Raw genomic sequence first — 21,790 nt, 5'->3', positions numbered from 1 at the left:
GCTGACAGCTGAGCTCAGGGAGGGAGGGATGGGGCAGGCAGCTGCTTGCAAGGAAGGACCTACTTTGCCTGGGCTTGCAGAGGATGAGCGGCAGGCAGCAGGCTGCCATTGGTCCCCAGAGCATGTGCCAGGGGTTCCTTTATTGGGTATCTGGTAGAAAAGGCACGTTGCAACATTACAACAACAGGTAGGGATGTAACAAACCAACCCAGCATGCAAAGCTCAGGCAATTGCATTGCGCTTTTCTTCGGTCGGGGTGATTTCAGCTAGAGCCGGAGGCAGGAGCCGGGGGAGCTCTCCTCCTCGAAGCAGGATCCAGCTTCCCTCCTGCTCTGTGAAGGGGCAGAGCAGCTGCTCAGTTACCAGGCACTGTAGGCAGGGTTCCTGCCCGCAGTTCTGGGCACTGCTAGCACTTCTGCCTGCTGGAGGTTTGCACGTTGAAGAGGCGCTTCAAAAAGTAGAGCTGCAGCACCCCAGAGAGGACAATGACACAGCTCTGAGCCATCGACCACCAGTTGACGTAGTTGTAGTTGGACTCCAGGAGGAAGGAGTCGGCTGCTTTCCGCATCCGGGCAAAGTTGTAGAACCGCCACATGTGGAAGATGTGGACCTGCAGCTTCCGGATGCTGACCTGTGGGTGAGGGGTGGGCGCTCAGCAGCGGGGTTGTGGCAGAGCCTGGGGCTGGCAGAGCTGCTCTGGGAGCTGCCCGTGGGGCTCAGCATTCAATTAACCTGCAACACTCAGTTCCCTTGGGAGGACGTGCCCATCCCTGTTGTGTTCAAGCACCCTGTGGTCACCTTGACACTCACCCCGATTGCCTCCAGGGTGTCATTCAGCTCTTTCTTCTCTTCCAGCTGCTTGTTTTCCACATTGAAGTCTTCGTAGTAGACACCAAAGTTGAGATATACCTGTACAAAGCCAAAGTGGTTCTGCTGGTTGTCCAGGCACAGCTGGTAGAAACCTGCAGAGAGAAACAGGGATTATTGTTCCCTGAGCAGAAGAGCCACTGGCAGGCAGACCCATCCCCAGCTCGACCCTCATCCTCCCTGTTAGGGAAGGAGGCGTGATCAGATCGATCAACGCTCTGGGAAGCACTGGCAGCCCAGGGGCACAAAATACAGACAGCTCCTCTTCCAGCATTACGTTAAGTATCTGACTAACTTCTCTCACATGTACCTTTTCGTTGTGTCCTCACCCCAAGGGGAACAGAACTGTGTAATCCGGTGTTTACATTATAAAAAGCCTTGTCTATAGTCAGCATGTAAACCAAGAATCATCTTAAAAAATTAATCTCTTAACAGTTTGGTTTGGCCATCCAAGCAGGCTCATGTTGAAGATGTACACACTGCCTTATTGCAGATGACGTCTGGAGCTAGACAAGAGCATGCATTTCAAAATCTATACGTCCCTGTCGCAATTTTTTCCTCTTTGCCAAACCTGTGAGTGTTTCAAAACCATGAAGGCCTCTGCCTGGGAGGAGGAGGAACTGTTAATCCTTTGGTTTCATGACCACCCTGCTGGCCTGGGCAGGCTTGGAGCTGCTGCTCCTGCCTGCAGGCAGCTGGCAGGCGGGCTGGGCAGGGACCTGTCTCCTTGGTGAGGAAGTTGATCTGTCCTCGGACGTCCTGGGAAGCACCAAGCCGGAAGCCGTTGGGGTCGCTCGCGGTGGCCAGGACATTCCTGTTGTTGGCAATCCCCGTCGCCCGCTGGACCTGGAGGCAGGAAACACCCGAGGGGAATTTGTCAGCCTGACTCTGCACCCAGGAAACAGGGAAGCCTTCCCGCACGGGGCAGGACCTGCCCGTACTGAGGGTTGGTTTGGGGTCCATGGGGAGCTGCCCCCTTTGCTCCCGTGAGCTGAGGCCAGGAACAGCCTCCAGTGAGCTGCCGGCTACATGGAAAAGAAAAAACCCACAATCTGCAGCCCTGGGAAACGAACCCCACAGTTCCCAACACCCGCTCAGACGCCACGTCTCCCACCCTATGTGCCCACCCTGGCTCTCTGCCGCCTGGCTCAGGTGCTGCTGCCATTGCTGCTGGCTGCTGGAGTGTGGGAGATGGAGCAGTGCCGAGCCCCAGGACCATGCCGTGTTCCCACAGAGCCGGGGGAAGCTGCCAGCACCAGGCACGGCCGTGCCTCACTCCTTCAACCAGCCTAGTGTAAACAGGAGATAAAAGGGCTGCAGTTTCCCGTGCGGGAAGGGGCCGGAGCGTGGGGACAAGCAGAAAGGGCTGTGCCCGAGTCCTTCAGCGTGCCTTCCAGCTGTGGCTCGGAGGAGAGCCAAGGGCTGTGCAATGGGCTCCAGCCAGCCTGGCGGTGGGCAGAGCTCCCGCAGTGCCGGGACACCCTGCAGCAGCCTGTGAGCAAGCCCTGCCTGCTCAGCACTGTGTCTCCTGGGAGCTCTCACTGCTGCTTTGTGGTTGTAAAACAGGTATTTAAAAAAATACATGGGATTGATGATGGAAATTGCCTAAAAAGGCACAGTCCTTGAGATGAAGCATCCAAGTGACTGCAACCATTCCCTGTCTTGACCAAGGACTTTCCCCACGCAAGGCAAACCATCTCTGCCCTGGGGGCAGAGGGTCTGGAGTTCAGCCGGGCACGTGGGCTTCATCCCATGGGTACTCCTTCCACACATAGGCCTGGTCACAGGGAGTAGTGGGTTTGCGTGGTGAGGGTTTGGTGCGGGGGGGCTACAGGGGTGGCTTCTGTGAGAAGCTGCTAGAAGCTGCCCCCACACCCGATGGAGCCAGTGCCAGCTGGCTCTGAGACGGACCTGCTGCTGGCCAAGGCCGAGTTAATCGGTGATGGTGGTAGCGCCTCAGGGATAGCATATTACAAAGGGGGAAAAAAAATACCTGTGCCAGCAAGAGAGAAGGGAGAGACTATGTGAGAGCAGCTGCCCTGCAGCCCCCCAGTGTCAGTGCAGGAGGAGGCAGGGGGGGCTCCAGGCACCACAGCACCCAAGCAGCCCGTGGGAAGGCCCCGGCGAGGCAGGCTGTGCCCCCAGCCCACGGAGCCCACGGGGGAGCAGATCCCCACCTGCAGCCCGGGAAGGGCCCCACGCAGGGGCAGGGGGATGCCTGGCGGGGGCTGTGACCCGTGGGCAGCCCGCACTGGGGCAGCTCCTGGCAGGGCCTGTGGCCTCATGGGGAGAGGAGCCCAGGCTGGGGCAAGCTGCTGGCACAGCTGGGGACCCCATGGGGACCTGTGCTGGGGCCAGCTGTGCCTGGGGGGCTGCAGCCCGTGGGAGGGACCCACAGTGGAGAAGTTCATAGAGAACTGTCTCCCCCATGGTGGAGCAGGGCAAGAGTGTGGGGAGGAAGGTGCAGCAGAAACAACGTGTGATGGACTGACCATAACCCCCATTCCCCGTCCCCTGCCCGCTTGGGAAATTAAATCGGGAATTAAGTTAAGCCCGGGAAGAAGGGAGGGGTGGGGGAAAAGCGGTTTTCTGCTTACTAAATTGAACTATTTTTCCCCAAGTCAAGTCTGTTTTCCCTGTGACAGTAAGCGCCGAGTGACCCCCCCCGTCCTGATCTCGACCCACGAGCCTTTTGTTATGTTTTCTCCCCCCTGCCTGGCTGAGGCGGGCAGTGACAGAGCGGCTGGGTGGGCACCCGGCGCTCAGCCAGGGCCAGCCCACCACACGGGACTAAGGCAACGCAGCATTGCCCACCGCCGGGCAGGCTGCACCCCCGGAGGGGGCAGCTGGGACCAGCTGCAGAGCCACCACACTAGACTGATCCAGCACGGCCAGTCCCCAACCCCATCGGCCGCTGCACCACACCACCAGCTCCCCATGGCGCGTCCCACAACACTCACCTCGTAGCTGAAGAAGAAACTGCCGCTCTGGTGTGCAAACTGCCAGAAGCACTCCACAGTGCCGGCAGGGATGACAATGGCAAAATCGTACCGATCTGCCCCGTGGAAGAGGGGCTCCTGGCTGGACCCACTCAGGGGCTCAGTCCTGGGGCAGCTGGCGGGTCCCAGCAGTGCCAGGACCAGCAGCAGCAGCATCCTGCTTCCCAGCCTCCAGCGCTCCCTCCTGCCAGGGCAGGGCAGGAGCAGGGACCCGAGGTGGCAGTGGTAATCATTAACTGCCCCACAGTGGCACTTGGCAGTGCTGGGGCTGGTGTTGGGAGAGCATGGCACAGGCTCTGCTCCTCAAGGTGATCTCGGCACAGAGTGGGAGCTGCTCCGGCCGGTCCATGTTGGAGCTCACCAGCTGAACCCTTCTGTGGGGGCTGAGGCTGCTGTGAAGAAGCCCCGTGGTCACTGGCCGCATGGAGCCGGTCCCTGCTTCCCTCACCGACCAGCTCTGCCAGCCTGTGTCTCACTAATGAGCAAACTAACCACAAAAGGCATGTTTCTCCAAAAAATACAGAGCCCCACGCATCGCTGCCCACAGCCTTGCCTTGGGCTGTGCCACCCTCCCTGCACAGCTGAGGGCAAGAGCCTGCTGCAGAGAACGGGCTCAGCCCCATGCAGCATGAACACATCTTCCAAACGGCCACAACCAATGGGCATTGCCTTGCACTGGGAGTTACTGGTCCAATTTGCAGCTCACACCAAGAAGCCACAGAACTGCAAGGTGCTCCTGGCTACCTGGGGCTGCTCTCACCCTACAGGGAAACGGTTTTACAAGCAGAGGGGGAGGGAAAGGCAGAGGCCAGAGCCAGGTGACAAGGGAAGCTCGCTCCAGCAGCTGCTGCTGAAGGACAGAAGGGAAAGCAGGTGTTTCCACAGACTTCTCCCCAGCCCTGGCTCTGCAGGAACACAGCCAAGGCATGCTGCATTTAGCAAATACCCTCAGAGCTCCCCGGCCCTTTGACTTCAACAAGAATCTAGTCCAGAAGCTTCCGCTTCATGTCTACTCTAATGCAGCAGCACCTCACACCTTCAGGGCATTGCTGTTCCACCCCAAACAAACAGCTGCCGACACAACCCCCCACGCCAGCCACTGAGCAGTCCAAGGGGTAGCGCGTGCCCTGGCAGGGCAGCTCACAGGCAGCACCCCAAACTGCTGCATTTCTGCCTGTGAGATACATGTTCACATTTATGGCAACTTTGATAGCAAAGAACAAAAAAGCTTTATTTTATAGAAGACTGCTTGGACACAAGAGTTAGCTTTTGGCACCTGAAGGCAGGAAACAGGCAGCACCCTGGGAACTCAATACACTTGCAGGGATTGCACCCAGGAGGAGGATGTTACCAGGAAGAAGCACAAGTAAGACATAACTGAAATCAGTAAGGGACTGGAACAACCAACATTTAAGTACCAAACCAAAAGTTAATGCTTTTAAAACCTCAAAACTGGGAGGGAGAAATTCTGGCTTGCAGAGTAGTAATTTACAAGGCAGAAAGAAATATGGGCAAAAAATAAAAGTCTGAGCAGATCACCCTAGAAGCTCTGGGACAACGTGCTGCCTCTCTCCCACAGGGTACAGAATGCAAATGTATGAAACAAGTCCAAGTTTAGACAATTAAAACACAAGAACAGCCACCAATGATATTGTCCTGCTACTTGACAGCATCCGAGCTGAGAAAACTGTGATTTCAGCAGCCCATCAGGCTGGGATTTGTTCTGCAAAGGCTGCAGTTGTCAGGTAGAGAGGGAAGTCCCAATCCAGACAGTTTCCAAACAAGTGCCATCAGGTAGCACAGCTTGTGCCAACTGCAGAGAAACTTTGCAGCTACAACGAGACACAGGACTCTGGATTCCTGTCAGACATTGTTTCCCTCTGCTCCAGCAGTCTCAGGTACCACAAGGCAGAGGGGCTCACACTGGACCCAATACATATCAGGGTCAAGCACAGCGGCCTCCTACTACTATCGCTCTGGTCCACCTTTCAAAAGGTAAGTTTTTTGTACTGGAGGTCCTGTGGCTCCCAACTTTAGAGGATTCCCAGCTTTTTCATGGTCCGCCAGCGATCCTTAATCATCACTGCAGTGCGGTTCTGGAAGGGATATTGCTGGCAAATGGCCTTCCATCTCCCTTCTCCAAAGTTCTTCACGCCCTCTTTGATCCACTCGCTCTCTTGTACTGTCCATGACTAGAAAAGAGCACAAAAGCAGCATTCTGTGAGTAGAGAGTGCAGTTTCAGGGAGGAGTTGCATTTGGCAGAGGACTCCTTCCTAGCATGTCAGCTTCCCTTCATCATTTCTGCTAGTAACAGGGAGGAAAGGCAGAGATGTCAGTAGCACACACAACGCTCCACCCCTGCAGTGCAGATGTGCTCTTGGAACTGTTACAAGTAAACGAAGTGCTCAGCAGAAGTTCAGGAGTTCTGCTTCCCAAAGCACAACAGGGATGAGATAAAAGAGGAATTACCTTTTGATGTGACCACAAGCATTAGAGATACAAAGCACTCACTGCCTGCACCCTGCCCAACAGCATACAACTAGAGGGTTAAAAAAATCCCAGCCATAATCTGCAAGTTCAGGTCTGCAGGTCCCCTGAATTTTTGTACTGGAGGCAAAAATGATTGAAACAGCTACTTGGAATGAAGTGCTACATGGTGCACAGCAGCTATCCTCCTACAAGCAAGGGTGAAAGATTTCCTAGTAGCACCAATCTTGGGCCCTGTTCCCAGGTAACAGCTGCCATACACGTGTCCCTCACCCAAACAAGAAGCTGAACCTTGCCAGCATGCAGGGAACTCTGCAAACCTAGCTCTGAACCCCGTGCATCAAGGAAAAGGAACTTCACGGGCATGCAGGAGGCACACAGCTTTAGCCAGCTACCAAACCAGGCTGTTTTAGCAGAAACTCCAGCCAGCTCTGTGAATGCAAAGACCTGCACAACTTGGATCAAGCCTGGGTATTGCAAGCACCAGCCTCAGGGAACACTTTGCAACCCATCCTCCAGTGCTTCATTTGAAGCACAGCAGCAGCTCACCCAACTGCCGGGAACCAGAGGCTGCTGAGAAAGAGGTCTGAGCAGCAACCTTCACCAATGTATTTCAAATAGTCCAATAGTTTGGTCTTCCATACTGACATGTCCTCATTTCAGGCCTTACTGAAAGGACTTAAGGGCTCCACATTACCTGCTTCTTGGAACCAGAGACTGAAGTCTTGCGGCTGTTTGTCCTGTATGATGCTGAAAAGCAAGGCAAGAGAATTACACCTGGCCGTAACTTGGGAGGTACAGACCTCCTCGGGAGACTCCCCTGGGCTTAGCTGCCAAGCTATGCAGTCAGCCTACAGTGTGAGCACCCACTGACAGACAATAAACTCAAATTCCTTTATCCCTCCCTTTTCTGCAGCTATAGCGTGCACAGCCCTTTCGTTTCAACCCCCAACTGCTTTATGTGAAAGCTTTTAATAAGATTTTTGTTTTAAACTAGCCAATACATCAAGAACAGTGGCATCCATCCAGGATGTGGCTACACTGTATGTTGAGGCTGGAATTAGACATCCATTGTCCACTCCTTTTCACCAGCTAAGCTACACATCTAGCTGCAAAGCGGACCAGACAACTGATCTGGCTGAAAAGGTAAACTTAGCCTTTTTTTCATGGCACTGAAGTAGGAACAGAGAAAGAGCTGTATTTCCAATATTTACGTTCTGTAAGCTAAGCATGATTAGTCTGAAACCTGAACAGGAGTTTTTGGTATGCATTTCAGGTCCAAGGTACAAAGAAATACCTTGAGGCTGGACAGCTACCTATTTTCTTGGGCTTTTAAAATTTCTGGTTTCTAAAACACAGTCACACAGAAGGTAGCAAGACACCCATGAATAAACCCTAAAGCCAGGATTACTATAAATTACCCCCAGCAACAGGAGCTCTTGTTCTTACGTGCATTTGGGAAGAGCTCATCCTCCTCACTCCACTGGTCTTTTACTTCTTCGACATATGAGCTGACCCACCTTCCATGGAGGGACCTGAAAGCAGACAATCATTTACTTTGGCTACTGGCTAGAGAGAATGTTTTATGGGGAGAAAGTGCAGGAGCACAGCAGGCAAACCTGTGATCAGCATGCAGTGTGGAGAAACGCACCCATAAAGCAAGATATAAACACACCATCATCTCCTCCACTCCCCTCTGAGAGGGGATGAATCCCCAGGAGCCCCTGTCTGAAGGCATGGCATGCAATATATACTCAAACAAAGTGGACTATCATATCTCTTAGCCAGCATTTGCAAAAACAAGTGACTGGGTATCCACTAGTCAATTAAGCACCTGAAAGCAAACAAGAGACAGCTGGACTTCCTAGGCCTTCATGTATGACACTGACACACCAACAGCTCAGGGGACAAGCTTTTAGTCTTCAAGAAGCACTTAATTCTCACTGTCTCACTACTAAGGTCAACCAACCCAGAGAGGCCTCTCCATAAGATCGCGTGCCTCAGTGCCAACACCTTCCTTCCAATCCTCAAGCACAAACTTGTGAGGTGAAATTAAGTCTGTTAAAAACTTCAAAAGGTTCACCTATGGCTATCACATCAAATATGAATGAAGCCATTTATGACTACAGGAAAATAACTGTTCTATATTCTTACTTGAAGCTGCACTGCTGAGCTCCTCCTTCCTGCACAGAAACATTTCAGAACCAGCTACTGGCAGAGATGTCCACGATTAGATTTCCAGCCAGATGTCCTAAGTGCCACCACTACCACGAGTCCTGACATTTAGAAGTCTTCAACACACAAAATCCACACAAGCAGCACAGACAATAAGTGGCTTTTCAGGTGTACCAGAAACCAGTTTGTACAGTGGCAGGGCTGAAACTTGAGAACTGCTCAAGCCAGCAGTCAGCCACATGGCAACAGCCCTGTTCTAGGCTCTTCCTGATCCCGCACCAACCCTGGCTGCGGGCACCACACAGGATGGGAAGTCTCGCTCTGCCCAGCCCCTTCCCAGGGCAGTCAGGCACAGCACTCTGCTCTGGAAGAGTTCACAAAACATCATCCTGTCCCCATCACATTCCCCAGCACCCTCAAAATAAAACTCTAGACATATCCTAGGGACAGCAACATCAGCTGCTGCAATGTACTACCAGAAAAAACAAACCCAAAAGACACCAAGTGGTGACCACTCAGGTCTTTGAAACAGTAGGAAATTTATGAACTAAAGTTTCCAGACAACTCTAGGAAGTGGACAACAGCAGGGGTAAAAAATCCCTCCTCAGTGTCCCCATAAACAGGGACAATTAGTTTAACCCCTGAACAAGACAGACCAGCAAAGTATCTGAGAGACTTCATTGCTGTTAGCATCAACCAGCTGCACTGCAGCAGCACATCCTGATTTACAGCCACTCTCCTGTGCTTCAGAGAAAGACAATCCCTCTCCAGAGAAGCCAAGTTACACAGAGCACAGATCTTTACTGCCCACCTTCAAAACCAAACCTTTATGCTCTTGACATTCGTAAGCCAGGAAACCAAGGGAAATGGTATTTTATTTATCTTTCTGAAGACATCCAGTGCTCTGCAGTCCTCCCAGTCTCACTCCTGGGGATCCAAAACATCATTTTTGCTGGTTGCTATGCTATTTCACTACGCAAAAGAGAAGCAGCTCAGACATTTAAGCAGTAAGCTTTGTTACAGCCTCCAGGAGATACTCACGAGACTCTTAGCTATAGCTGTAAGTTTAACCAACCAACATGTTTCACGTACAAAAGAGCTTACGTGAGACCAGTGTCACATGTCTCAGGAAGTGGACCTTCAGTCTCACTAACCAAAGCACAGACAAACACATCTTACCTGTGATACACACACTGGAATCACCTACCGATACTAACTGCAGTACCTCTGACTCACTGCCAGTGGAAGTTGGATCGTTTTCTCCCCCCCCCATTAACCAAACAGTAAAGTCTAACAACAACAGGGCAAGGTTGGTCAACATACTCATCTTGAACTAAAGGGAAAGGTTTTTTGTTGTTCGCACTGATGTCAGCTGCAAGTTAAAAGACTGGATGAGATTAGAATATACCACAAGAGGTGAGCTTCGTACTTTTGTCTCTTAGTAGGTACAGGCTGCTCATGTGGTTTCTGAGCACATCTGGAAGCAGAAAATACAGGTAACTCCTGTGAAGAGTCTGGGCTCTCACTCAAGTCTGTGTACTGGGAGTCTTGCTCCATGATCAGGTTGCTTATGGTAACCAATCGTTTGCCCTCACAGGGTATTGCAGGAGGGTATGAAATATCAGAATCTTGATTCTCCTTTTCTTTTTGCTTCTTGGTTCTGTGGGATACAGAAGGAGACAGTTGCTGGGGGAAAGAAAAGTCTGTTTCATCCAGTTTGGTGAAGAGTGCATCGGAATCCTGGGAGTCTGACAGGACCTTGAAAGCTTCTCTCAGAACAGAAATCCCATATGTAGTTACATTTCCAGAGGGCTGCCTACAAAATAAACAGAACTGATCAAGTTGTAAAGGTATCACCATGGTGGCTCCACTTCACTGAAATCAGTCTTTTCCCTACTGTGTGACCCTCAACAACTGACCCTAGGGTGCAAACAAAATCTACTCAAGAGGGCACTCCCAACCCTTTGCCTTACCCTTCTTCTGAACAGTGCGGTGCACCAGGGAAGCAGGTCTTGAGAGAACACGCCCAAGCTTTGTGCCCACTGGATGTCCTGCTACTCTTTGACTCAGGGCTGACCTACATGGGTACCAAACACTGCTCCACAATAGCAAACCTTCTGGCAGCCACTGCCCTCTCTCCCTAGTTTAGAGGAGTACTACATATCTTCAGAAAAAACCCCCCAAACAAACCATCTTAACATTTTTACTGCTATCTAGACAGAAGTCTTACACCAATGGCCTTTGGGGTGTGCTTGGGCAGACCTGCTTGGGCTGGCATTTGGGGAAGTTAAGAGCTGCCTGGACAGAGCAAACTACCCCTCAGAAGAGAACTGCTGCCACACTTATCCACAACACAGGGCCAGATTCCTCTGCCCACCTTTCCAAGTCCCTGGACACTCCTGGAAGTTCTAAAGAACCAGCAGCAGCCTCAGATACTTCCATAGGCTCTGAAGCATCTTCCAAGATACCACCCGCTGCTATTATACGTTCGGGAGTTCTTGCTGGGTCAGTAGTTCCTTCCACAGGCTCAGGAGCTGCTGCAGAGTCACTAGGCTCTTCCATAAGCTCAGGCACTGCTGTAGGGTGATCTGCCCTTTCTGCAGAGCTGGGAGCTCCATTCAGGTCTTTTGCTGTTTCTGCAGGCTTGGGAGCTTCTGCTGGGTCCTCTGCCCTTTCTGAGGGCTCCAGAGCTGCCGCCTGGTTCTTTGGCTTGTTTGCAGACTCAGGAGTCGCTGATGAGCGTTTTGGCTCTTCAGCATGTTCTGAATTCAAAGTCTTTTTCATTATCTGGGACAAAGAAAAAGTATGCAACTATTATAAAGATGATTCCTCATACTACATCCATTTTTATATCCCCTCCCAAAGGCATTTTAAGCTGCTACTTGCAGTAGTACACCATCTACAGAGTTCATGTCAATCAAAACAGACTGAAAGATGGGTTTGACTATATAAACCTTTAATGAGTGGGCTGAATTTGAAGTATTTTAGATTTAACCCACTGTTAAACAGGTGCCTAAACTCTTAACTCATTATTGGCACAGAAAGCATATAGAAGGCAAATTACTGTATTTTATTGCCTCATGGCAAAGTAAGTGTCAGTTTTCCCCAGATCTGCACCTCACGCCATTGCCAGGCAGGGCAAGCAGGGCAGACACGTACCGTTAGCAGCAGTGGCTCCGAATCATCCACATAGGTCTTCACAAACTGAAACACACTCTGCTGGAAGTTCTTGTAAGAGAAGTTTCTGACCAATGGATGAGTTAAATTCTTCTCCTGGATGACAGTCAGAAACTTGTCCCTCTTTTTCTAGAGGAGAGGTAAGATGCTCTCAATAGGTACACGGGAGCTAGGATCTAGCTCTTCTCTATTAGATATCTCCCAGGCACAACAAATTTATAGCAATATAAGGTTGGGAAAAGGCCAAGGCAATGTGAAAGCCACCTTGTTTTAGCAGTTCTGACTTTCTGCTTTCAGTGCCCAAAACATTACACTGTCTATAGAAACAGGAACGGGGACTCCCTCTGCTTTCAGAACGAGCCCTTCTTAGGAATTCATGCTCTACATGTGATCTCAAGTTTGCCTTGAAGCAAAGGATGAATATTGATGCCTGGAAGATCCACAAAGGTACATGAAGGAATGTGGTTAATAGAAGGAGCTCCAAAGTGATGATTGGCACACTTTAGAAATGCCACTGAGGGTCTGTCAATCAAGGAGGATTCTTATCATTTCAGCACCCCTATGCTCTCTTCTTGTTCAGGTTTCCCTGAAACACATTCTTCTCAGGGAAACCTTTCACACTTGCAATATGCACCAGCCCTACCCCAACACCCCTATCAGACCACCTCAAAACAACCCCGCTCCCCAATACACCATAAGATACAAAAGACAGTCCTCAAGCAGCCATCTTCCATCCTGGCATGGACACACCTGGCTTTTGGGCTCCTTCCCCATATGCCTCTTGACAATTTTTGAAGCTTTATCAAACTCTCCATTTTTGATGCAGACAATAACAGCCTACAGAAGAAAAACAACAATTTCACCGCTGACACTGAATTGCCGTATTTTCTAGATCAGCTCTGGAAAAGCACATACAGTAATCAAGTACAGCACAGGTAACAGCTTAGTACTTATACGGAGAAACAGCTTCTACACTAACTGATGAAGAAGCACATACACTGAAGATATGCATTTGAGGCCAAGTTGGCACTAAGAGCAGTATTCCACACAAGGCAATTCCCACAGTCATTTACCCAAATTTTCTCTCAGACAAAAGGTGAACTGAGTATTTATTGGAAAAGATAAATTCTTACAGCTTCCTTCACTCTTTGCTGAACATCTTCCATTGTCTTCTCAGCGATAGAAAATTCTCTCTGAACAAGCTCCAGGACACCGATTGCCGATTCAAGTGGGGTGAGCTCCAGCTCCTTATCAAAGGCACAATCTACAAGAAACCACAGCTGTTGGTTCGCGAGGCATTCACAGTGATGCCCTACAGTGAGCTAGTTACTTATTTGCTTAGTTTGACTGCAAATTCTAGAGCTACTGAGAAGGATGAGAAGGAATGGCAGGCTGAGTGCCAACCACCTAAACTGCAAGATTTGCCCCCACCAGGCATGGAAAGCTACAAGAAGCAACATTTGACTACAAATAACCAATCCAGGGGAAGCATTTCAGAAGGTATGAAGCTGAGCAGAAGCCACAAGCCTGGTACATTCAGATAGCAGGACACCCCTGGAGCGTTGGTTCCAGCACACCACTCTTGGCCACGGCAGCATGATGCAGAGATGAACAGCCACACTCTCTGGCCCCTTACCCTCAGGGAAAAAAAGCTCCTACAGCCTAACAACTTCAGCCCAAACCTCTGCCCTGCACAGCCCTGCCCCTAGGAGCTGCAGGCGTGCAGCCACAGGGCAGGGCGTGCTGAGGCTGGGGGAGCAGGCTGCAAGCCTCAAGCCACCACTGGCGTTTCCTCATGCCCTTGCCGGGAGGGTTAGGGACCCACCGAGGTTCTCGCCTTCCTCAATCCGTGACAGCAGTTGCATTACGCGTAGCATTTGGATGACCGTGGGCTCCTTGTCCAAGGGCCGTAGCAGCAGCGCTGTGGGACAAGGGGCAGGTTACGCCGGTACGTCCCGGGCCCCGCTGCCGGCCCCACCGTCCCGGGCCCGTCCCAGCCGCCGTCTCGCTGTCCCTCCCGACTATCCCCCTGCCCCAGCAACTGCCCCAGCAACGGCCCCGGCCCGCCGTCCCCGGCCCGCGCGGCCCACCCTGCATGACGTCGCGGAGCTGGCGGAAGTCGCCATTCCGCCCCGAGCGGTAGGCCGCCATGGCCTGATGGAAGTAGAACTGCAGGACCCAGCTGTTCATCATCTCCTCGGACACGCCGCTTCGCGCCGCCATCACCTCTCGCCAGGCCGACCGTGCCCGCTTCTTCACCATCCCGCCAGAAACCGACGCGAAGCCCCAGCGGAAGTGACGACAGCAGCGCGCTCAGTGGCCACATTTCAGGCCGCGCCCGCCGCTACCGGCATGCCCCGCGCCAGCCCCGTCGCGGCGGCAGCTCCCAGCGTGCAGCGCGCCGCCTCCAGGCCCAGCTGCCGCCCCCTGGCGGGCGGGCGTTGCACTGCGGCCTCGGGGCCTCGCGGGGACCGGCCCTGCCGGTCCGAGCCCCCAGCGCGGGCATCACCCGGCAGGCTGGGCCCGCCCCGCGCCCCGGCAGCCCCCCCGCTGCCTTACGGCGCCGCTGTGCTGGGGCCGGAGCTGAGCGGCGGGTCGTACCGGGCCTGAGGCCATTCTCTGCCCACCCGAGAGATAAATGGGGAGCAAGGGGCGCAGGCGGCTGCCACCCTTCAGGCTCTTCCAGCAGCAGGTTTCATTCTCCCAGCAGAAACCGTGTTTTCTGGAGGAAAATGACCGTGTTTCAGCTGGGAAGCATGGAGTGGAAGGGAAACTGCCACCTGCACGTTGTGGGGGACCCCCAGCGGGGTGCTTCACCTCGCGCCTGACCAGGTCCCGAGCTGCCTGTTACACTCGTGCTATCACCTCCAATGGCCGGTGCTGCCTCTGCCAGCACGGGCAGGTGCTGAGGGCTCTCGGGTGGAGCAGAGCTGCGATGTGCCCTGAAGCGCGGACCACCCCGCCGAGCCATGCTGCGACACCTTTGGGACAGGAACATTGACAGAAATCGCAACAGACACCTGACTGCCCCACGGGCTGCTGCCTCAGAGGGAGCACCAACACCCAACATGGGGCGTGAGGTTAAGGCTTAAGCACAACCTGCATTTGTAGATGTGTTGGGGTCTGCAGCGGGTCTGCAGACAAGTTAGTTGACTTCAAAGACTTAGCCGTGTACCTTTAAGACAGCCACAAATTGTCAGGTATGTAAACAGGGTGTGAAGAATTGGAACTTAGAACCGCAGCAGATGGGCACCTACAGCAACAGCAAATAGCAAGCAAGAAGAAGGACACAAAAACCTATCAGGGTCTAACACCTGCACTGTCTAAGATGTATAAATAGTTTGTATACAAACAATAAAGGCCATTTTTGTCCGAACCCAGCCACGCAGACATAGTGTTTCTTTTCAGTCTGCCTGGACTTGCATCACCACATAGATGCGATTGAACACTTCAAGTATTAGAGTTGCTGTTTTTTACTTTATCTGTTGGGCTTTTTTACTCTATGCTCTTTACTCTAGTTTTTTGAGCAGCCTGGATGTTTTCATACACTCTGTACATCTGTTTCTTGTACTCCAGGCATCTGCAAATCCCATTCCCCTAACCTGCAACAAGACAACGAGGTCCCCGTTTCAGTGTTTTGGGGCAGAGATTTTCCCATAGTTACCCAGACTTTGTGTAACAAATCTGAAGCCCGGACTTCCCAATGATCCCAGTGAGCGAGGGCCAAGACAAACCGGTGCCCTGAGGAAGCTGGTTTAGGCAAAGGCCAAGCAGGGCTCTGGCAAGCCGATCCTCCAGATTACAGCATGGTTCTCTGCCATGCTGGGATGTCTCTCACTCAGACACGGCATCTCTTTGGCCCAGGGAATGGCACTGACACCATTCTGGAGACTGTCTCACCTGAGGTGGAAAAGCATGTGAAAATTCCTCTCACATTAGGTTATCCAGGATACTCCCCTCCACCCCTGGCCAGAGAAGGAAACGCATATGAGAAAAATCAGCGTGTCAAATGGAAAACAGTAAAAATGGGAGGGATTTTTTTATTGGCAAACAAAGGGAGATAAAAATAATCTGTGCAAGAAAGAAGGGTGGCTGCTCACCCGGGGCAGCGTGACTGCCCTGGGGAAATCAAGCACAGAAGAGGAACTGTCTGAGCGGGACACGGTACAGCCGTGTCATACAGCCAGCGAGTCAGTGCCCTTACATGTTAGGAAGGATGCAGCGAGAGATACCGGCGGCTGTTTCCTGGGCTGAGAGGAGATGGCAGAGCAACGTGCTTTGGTTAAAATACTTTTCCGTATGAAATATCCCTGAGCAAAATGGTTTTGCTCTTTTTCTGTCACAAGATGCAAGAACAGGTGACAGGGCTGGGACTCCTGAACTTCACTGTTCTCCCCTCGGTTCAAGGAGAGGCTGATGAGCCCCAGCAGAGATCGGTTGCCCTCACAGCCTTTCAAGAACTGCTGTTGCTCTCCTGACTAGTAAACTCCATGTTTTCTGAAATGTTCAGTCACTTGCACACCCAAGATACATACACACTGCCGTTCCAACTAGATGTGCCAGCCACTTTGGCAGATCCCACCAGCCCAGTACGGGTTTTAGGATTTTGAGCCATTTAATTTATTTTTGCTCAGAGATCACAAAAGAGAGTCCCTGGGGTCCTCTACAAAGCAAAACAAAGCAGGCTTTCTCTCTGAGATGCCTGGATGAAGCCATTTGGGGCTACCTGCCTTCTCCAAGCAAGGCTTCGCTCAGGAAAAGTGGCAGAGCTGTTGCTCACCAGGTCCACTTCCTCAGCCTCCTGCTTCTGCCTCCTGTCTTTGCCCCTCTGGGGCTGCCATCACCTCCTCCTTGTGCCCACCAGCATCCCCCCAGTGAAGGTGACATCCCTTTAGATCTCCTAGGGGCGCTGCTCAGTAGATTCACTTCCTGCCCTGTCAGATGGAACTGCTCCAGGTGAGAAAAGACCCATGAGGCTTCTGCAGTTTCTGGGATGGTTTGTTTGGACAGCAGCAGCTGAAGGAGCCGTAGCGTTGGTGACACTGACAGATGTCAGAAAGCAGTAATCACCAGGGCAGAGCTGCGGGGCAGCTGAGAAAGTGCTAATCTCCCTATGTGCTGCTGGAGCCAGGAGTGGGCATGTGACAGGGGCCACACTCTTGGCATCTTAATCAAGGCTTCCTTCCCACACAGCCCCACAGCCTACCTGGGCCAATTATGTGTTAGCAGCACCCAGCATGGGAAAACAAGCCTGAAATTGGGATTTCCAGAGTAAATACAGAAATGCAAACCATTGTTTTACTCTCTGAATCTTCTACAGTGCATGAAAAGGAAGCAGGGATTATGAAAACAGGCAGTGGACCTAGAATGCAAGTGGCCTCACTGTCCAGTTTCACCAAATCCTTGCCCAGTGTCATCATCATTTTTTTCAGGAAAAGGTTTGGTGCTTCCCATGCCAAACGAAACACTGAGCAGGAAGGCACAAATTACAGTCGTGTTTGTGCTTTTTAGTCTTAACTACTTGATTTATGGATTATGATGAAGTGATTAGAGATGAAAGAAAACATTCCAGGGAACAAGATCTGCACGTTGCTGCAATCTCGTGTCTGTCTTTCTGTATGAGTTACAGTGGAAAACAAAACAGGAAAGTCACGAGGGGCACCTGGTCACCACTCCCTCCCTCCTCTTCTCTGTTGTAGAGCACTGGCTGCGTGTGCAGCGCTGCAGCAAACAGAAGCTCTAAAGAGCTTGCTCTCTAGACAGACACACGACAGATTTCTGACTTCTGTTTGGACTTGATAATGGTAAGGAAAAGCAGCAACTGAATTCTGTTGCTCAATAAATAAATGTAGAGCTGATTTGTTACCACAATCATTATTTGTATTGCTAATGTGCCTAGAAAGCCTGGTTGTGGACCAGGATGCCACTACATTACGTGCAAATGCAAAACAGGTACTGCAGCAAGTAGTCTTAGAAAGGCAGCTGACAGCTACAGAAAAAACAGGCAACAGCTGAACAGTGGAAAAGGGAAATGTTGAGAAGGATGATGAGGTTGCTTTGCCAAAAACACAGAGAAACCCTCCAAGCATGAAAGCTGCAGAAGAGAAAGCACAAAGGCACTTACTAAAAAAAATTATCAAGTAGGTTACAGAAACTTTACTGTGAACCAATTTGAGGCAAAGGTTAAGTACTTCATATTGAAATCGAGACAGGCAGAAATGCGCTGGGAAGGATCTAGAAAAAGAGACGTATTTTTTTATGGAACCAAGGGATGGGGCCAGCAGAAATGTGCCAAGAGATGGGTAGCCTCGTTGAACTGAGGGCAGCGTGATCTTTACAGCAGCTCTTTGTGTGAAATGATACATGACTACACTTGTCAAGGTCAGGCAGGAAGGCATGGTGGCAACAGGGGTGCACAACGATGAAACCCCATGTTACTTCATGTAGAGAAATTATAGAGGAATGAAGGCAGGAATGAGAGAGAGAGAGCACTCGGGATGTAGAGGAGACAAGGAGAGGCCCTGGGAGAAGCAGGGAGCCTGGATGAGGAGAGGCTGGCTGGAAGAGGAGCTGGGAGAAGGAAGGATGCAGCAGAGGCAAGAAGTAGGGTGGACTGGCCTGAAGAGGATGAAGAAAAGGCATGGACAGTAGATGAACTTTTGAAACTTTGTGGGGGATTAGTGGCTGGTGCAAGGTATGGGAACTACTTATTGAAGTTAACCTGGTATGGGATGGTAAAAGCCTTGTTGCAGCCAGCTAGTTTTCATAGTGCTGTGATAACTTCATGCTACATAGCCTGGCTGGGGGGAGCTTCCTGCTTAGCAACCTTACACAGTAAGGGAACTGCAAGGCTGTGTGTCACATCAGTGCAAGGAGCCAGAAATGCTTCCATGTCAGACAGGATGCTTGGGTTACACACAGAATCAGATATAAAAGATATACAGAAAGGATCCAAACAAGATTAAGCTCAATATTTAAGCTATGTTGAGACTGAGCTATTGATTAGGTAACTGAAGAAGTTTGAGAACAACAGGCTAAGGCTGTAACAATATACAAATATCTGGTTAAGTAAATGTGTGGACTTGCCCAAAAAGAGAAGATACTGGTATTTGCATTTGCCCAAAAAGAGAAGATACTGGTGTTTGCATTTACTGAAGTATCTGTATTGCTGTGAAATAGCTGAAGAGGAAGCTGTGAGGTCTGTGCCCTCCAGCCTGTAACAGAGCTAGAGGAAAAGGAGGCCAAGGATTTCAAGAACAGCGTGCACAGCCAAAGCATGTACAGACAGAGCACTGGTTCTGACACTTGGCTTGGAAGAAGTCCCTGCAGACTACACTGGACAACAGTGGGGAACAAGTGTGTTATTTAAAGGAGGACTTCAAGTGTGCATGCATTGCCTCAATTACAAAAAAATAAGTTATCATAAATGGAAGCACCAAGAGACAGAAAAATAATCTAGCTTTATAGCTGTCTTGCTAAATGTTGTGAAGTAACATGGAGTGTGGCCACAGAAAAACCTACAATTCACTGGAGCAATATTGCAAAGGCAATGCATTCAACCATGTGCTGTGCTACCTACCAGGCTTTTGGAGAAGCAGAAATCCCAGTCTGCTGTGCCAGCAGAGTACGAGTAACAATTGTGATGAAAGACTACAAGCTTGCTGGGAAGCACAAGGCAGTTAAATGCACTTAGAAAGACAGTCTTTGCTACACCTATGAGAACTGTGTGAACAACGAGGAAAAGTCACCAGCACACTGGGTACCAAAGGACGTGAAACATTCAGTAAAGTTCATAAAGATATAGCATTGCTGTGGTGTATCCAGATTTATAGCTTACTTCCTAAGACAAAGAACTCACTGACAGCAGGAGATGGATTTGAATCCTACACAAATTAGACTGATCTGAATGTCTGCTCTCCCCACCCTTTACTCTTTACTTTTTTTTTGTTTTGGCTTTATTTCCTTACTACTACTTTGATTGCATCTCGATCCCCGTTTCCTTGTACAAAACCAGCAGAACAAGGCCAGGATAAGCCAGTGTATGAAAAATGCTGCTGAATAGTAAATGCTACTTATCTAAAGGATGACGCACCTATGTTTAGTTAAAAGTCGGAAATGCCCAGGGACCCTTACTGCCACATGACGGATGTACAGACTGCTAAGTCCTTGGGTTGGTTATCTTTAGAAGGGACATTTCGTCTTAGATTCCTGTTGTACATGCAACGTGGTGAAGATGGAGACTTTAAACATGGCCGCTAAGGAATAGAGTCTGCGTAGAGACAACTCCTCGAGGACATTGTGCAGGCACCAGGTATGTAAATGAATTCTCAGAATTGTAACGAATATGTAAACAATTTCTTGGAAAACTAATGAATAGGTATGAGTAACTTGTATAAAGGGGGGATTGAAAAGTCCCCTCGATGTGCATGACTTTGGTGGAGCGATCCCCCATGCACCCAGCGCTGCCGAATAAAGATAACCTCCGCTTGCCTGCATATTGCCGACTGATTCTTCGAACCACTGCTATGCCAGGTCTCAGCCCAGAACTTCAGCCATTTGCAAAGGTTGTGCATTACAACAGTAACTGAATCGGAGACTATGATTGGCAGGCACCACTGGAGCAATTGCTTTCTCTCTAGTAATAAGAGATACCCTTCTTTCTTACCAGACAGTGGCCTAGAAATTTTGTTTTGATATACAGCCTGGGGTCTTTAGGGAGCTAACCTGTCTTTGTACTGAAATGGATATGGACAGACAGCATGGTTAGTTAGGGTAACACCTTTGGGCTGATAAATCTCCCAGACTGTACCATTTGGTAAATCTCATTCCCACAGAGATCCCAGCTTAGTGGTAAGACAGGTACAGGTACCTACTTCACTTTGAGTGCCTTTTAAAATCCCAGCCATAGCAAATGGCACTAATGTTAGCTTGCTTGAATTCTCTTTGCATATACCTTTAATCTTTAGCCAGTGTTGTTAATAGTATTAGCACTTCTTACAACATAGGGCATTTCTGCCTCCTCAGCAGTTCTGTTAAAACAAATAGTTCACTGTCCAGCATTACACCTGCACTGCAAGTCTAAGAAAATAAATTCCACAGCCATGAATGCAAGATCATAAATGAAAACCATCAAGTTTACAAATGACTCTGGTTCCTGAGCTTCCAAACAGTCTCTCTGGCCCTGAACCTGTTCAGTGTGGGTGGCAAGGAAGAGAGAACTTACTGACTTGCATCAGATCTGCATGTGAACACTTTCCTTTAGGAATTGCTAAAAAGGCAGCACTCCGAGGTCTGCGGCACCTCCACTGGCTCAATGTAAAGATCTGCAAGATGGCCATTATTTTGTACACACGCAAAAAGAAAACAAAAGGAGCAGTGACAAATCTGTTCCCACTGGCAGTGGAATCAAAGCCTACCAAAGGAGCGCTACAGATCTCCCAGGGGACACCCCGTACACCTTCCTCATAGAACAGCGGCTACCTGCGACCCCCTGTCCCCGCACCCCTGCGGCTGCCTCGCAGATGCCGCCCTGCCCCTCCCGCCGTGTGCTACCGGAGGCAAGCCAGTGGCGGAGCCCTGCGGCCCGGCGCGGGAAGAAGTGCCGCAGCTCCGGCCGCGGGCAGCCAAGCGAGCTCGGGCGGGTCCTGACAGCAGCAGGCGCCTCCCGGGAGATGCCGGACTCTCCTCACCCGCCCAACAAGCCAGACGGTAGGGTTACCAGAGGCGGGGGACGGGCACCGGCGCGAGCAGGCTGCTGACAGGCTCCTAGCTCCGGCGGCCAAGGCAGGGCGGCCGGGGCCGGCGGGCCGTGCCACCGGGGCCGCGTCGCAGCGCGCCGCCTGAGGCGAGGCGACGCTCAGCGCCTTCCCGCCCAGTCGCTCTGGCCGCTCCCTATTGGTCCACACACCGCACCGCGCCCTTCCATTGGCTGCAGCCAGTACCTGCCGTCGCCCCACCGCCGGTGCTGCTCGCTCCTCATTGGCCGGCGGAATCTGCCGGGAGCCGCCGCGGGCCATTAGCTACAGGGGGCGGGTGGGGGCGTCCGCTATCCCTACGGCGGCTGCTGTGGGCCAAGCCCGTCGTT

General features: G+C 51.2%; 2 protein-coding genes across 8 annotated transcripts; both read right to left on the bottom strand.

The window, feature by feature from the left end:
• Positions 1 to 103: 103 nt before the first annotated feature.
• On the bottom strand, positions 104 to 4,290 carry TMED6 (transmembrane p24 trafficking protein 6). Its single transcript, XM_005235442.4, has 4 exons — positions 3,828 to 4,290; positions 1,587 to 1,713; positions 811 to 962; positions 104 to 631 (listed from the first exon to the last, which is right to left on the bottom strand). Exons 1-4 carry the CDS (start codon positions 4,020 to 4,022, stop codon positions 407 to 409), a joined length of 699 nt encoding a protein of 232 aa, XP_005235499.1. The 5' UTR covers positions 4,023 to 4,290; the 3' UTR covers positions 104 to 406.
• A 781-nt stretch (positions 4,291 to 5,071) lies between these two features.
• TERF2 (telomeric repeat binding factor 2) lies at positions 5,072 to 21,785 on the bottom strand. Of its 7 annotated transcripts, none has more exons than XM_027783922.2 (10): positions 13,885 to 14,057; positions 13,532 to 13,627; positions 12,840 to 12,970; positions 12,457 to 12,543; positions 11,689 to 11,835; positions 10,907 to 11,316; positions 9,959 to 10,345; positions 7,804 to 7,889; positions 7,052 to 7,104; positions 5,072 to 6,058 (listed from the first exon to the last, which is right to left on the bottom strand). In XM_027783922.2, exons 1-10 carry the CDS (start codon positions 14,030 to 14,032, stop codon positions 5,900 to 5,902), a joined length of 1,704 nt encoding a protein of 567 aa, XP_027639723.1. In that variant the 5' UTR covers positions 14,033 to 14,057; the 3' UTR covers positions 5,072 to 5,899. The 7 variants fall into 7 exon arrangements, with proteins under 7 accessions (XP_027639723.1, XP_027639724.1, XP_013153186.1 ...); XM_027783923.2 differs by having other exon boundaries at positions 13,933 to 14,056; XM_013297732.3 differs by having other exon boundaries at positions 9,959 to 10,189; positions 13,797 to 14,054.
• Between the last annotated feature and the right edge of the window lie 5 nt (positions 21,786 to 21,790).

The sequence above is a fragment of the Falco peregrinus genome, chromosome 14 (assembly GCF_023634155.1).
Source record: "Falco peregrinus isolate bFalPer1 chromosome 14, bFalPer1.pri, whole genome shotgun sequence".
In the NCBI taxonomy this organism is placed as follows: domain Eukaryota; kingdom Metazoa; phylum Chordata; class Aves; order Falconiformes; family Falconidae; genus Falco; species Falco peregrinus.
The sequence above is the reverse complement of the archived record's forward strand: the minus strand, read 5'-3'. Positions and strand labels throughout refer to the sequence as shown.

Excerpts from the sequence above, each read along its gene's own strand:
- TMED6 (XM_005235442.4), bottom strand. The coding sequence starts at position 4,022 with ATGCTGCTGCTGCTGGTCCTGGCACTGCTGGGACCCGCCAGCTGCCCC. Across the intron at positions 963-1,586 it reads CTTCCTCACCAAGGAGACAG|GTTTCTACCAGCTGTGCCTG; the intron begins GTCCCTGCCCAG and ends TTCTCTCTGCAG. Across the intron at positions 632-810 it reads ACACCCTGGAGGCAATCGGG|GTCAGCATCCGGAAGCTGCA; the intron begins GTGAGTGTCAAG and ends CCTCACCCACAG.
- TERF2 (XM_013297731.3), bottom strand. The coding sequence starts at position 13,968 with ATGGTGAAGAAGCGGGCACGGTCGGCCTGGCGAGAGGTGATGGCGGCG. Across the intron at positions 11,836-12,456 it reads GGAAGGAGCCCAAAAGCCAG|AAAAAGAGGGACAAGTTTCT; the intron begins GTGTGTCCATGC and ends CCTCTCCTCTAG. Across the intron at positions 7,105-7,803 it reads TGAGCTCTTCCCAAATGCAC|CATCATACAGGACAAACAGC; the intron begins GTAAGAACAAGA and ends CTTGCTTTTCAG.